Source organism: Olea europaea, unplaced genomic scaffold (genome assembly GCF_002742605.1).
Source record: "Olea europaea var. sylvestris unplaced genomic scaffold, O_europaea_v1 scaffold6554, whole genome shotgun sequence".
Lineage (NCBI taxonomy): Eukaryota > Viridiplantae > Streptophyta > Magnoliopsida > Lamiales > Oleaceae > Olea > Olea europaea.
In genome coordinates, this window is record NW_019264926.1 from 1 (window position 1) to 740 (window position 740).

At 33.4% G+C, this 740-nt stretch overlaps 1 protein-coding gene across 1 annotated transcript; it reads left to right on the forward strand.

Moving 5' to 3' along the window:
• Positions 1-187: 187 nt before the first annotated feature.
• On the forward strand, positions 188-510 carry LOC111390175 (heavy metal-associated isoprenylated plant protein 45-like; the record flags this gene model as incomplete). Its single annotated transcript, XM_023015182.1, has 1 exon — positions 188-510. A coding segment is annotated over one exon (323 nt), but the record flags the coding sequence as incomplete, so codon positions are not given.
• Positions 511-740: the final 230 nt, after the last annotated feature.

The following is a 740-nucleotide window of genomic DNA, read 5'->3' on the forward strand; positions in this document are numbered from 1 at the left end:
ATAGTAATATATAAATTTGAAACTTTAAAGCTTTAAATCATGTATCTTCGACGTGTCTGTGTTTTACTTCTTTGAAAAATCACGTCCTCATGTCTTACTTTTTTGAAAAATCATGTATCAACATGTTTGTTTATGTGCTACTTAGCATATGAATAAATGATTGTGTTAAACTGAAAAATGGTTGCAGGTGTGGATAGCTTGGAGATAGACATGGATAAGCAAAAGGTGACAGTGAGTGGGTATTTGGATAAAAGGAGGGTTCTTAAACAAGTTAGAAGAAGTGGCAGAAAGGCTGAGTTTTGGCCATTTCCATATGATGCTGAGTACTATCCCTACGCGGCTCAGTATTTGGATGAATCAAATTTCACTTCTTCCTATAATTACTACATGCATGGACAAAATGAGAGCGTTCATGGATACTTCCCTGCCCTTCCTTTTCCCACTACCATTGATGATAAGATTACTTACAGTTTCAGCGAAGAAAATGTTCATGCATGCACCATTATGTGACATATATATACATAAAATAGAGAACTCGTGACGACAAATAATATTGGGATTGCATGAATCCTTACTTTAGGAAACTACAATAAGCAATAATAAATTGGTCTACGACATCTATGCGCGTTCTATCTGTAAGTATTATGCCCTAGGTCTAATCGACTTTGGACATAAATACTTTTATATATAATTAATACAATTAAATGGCAGATCTATTATTTAATTAATAGACAATTAAA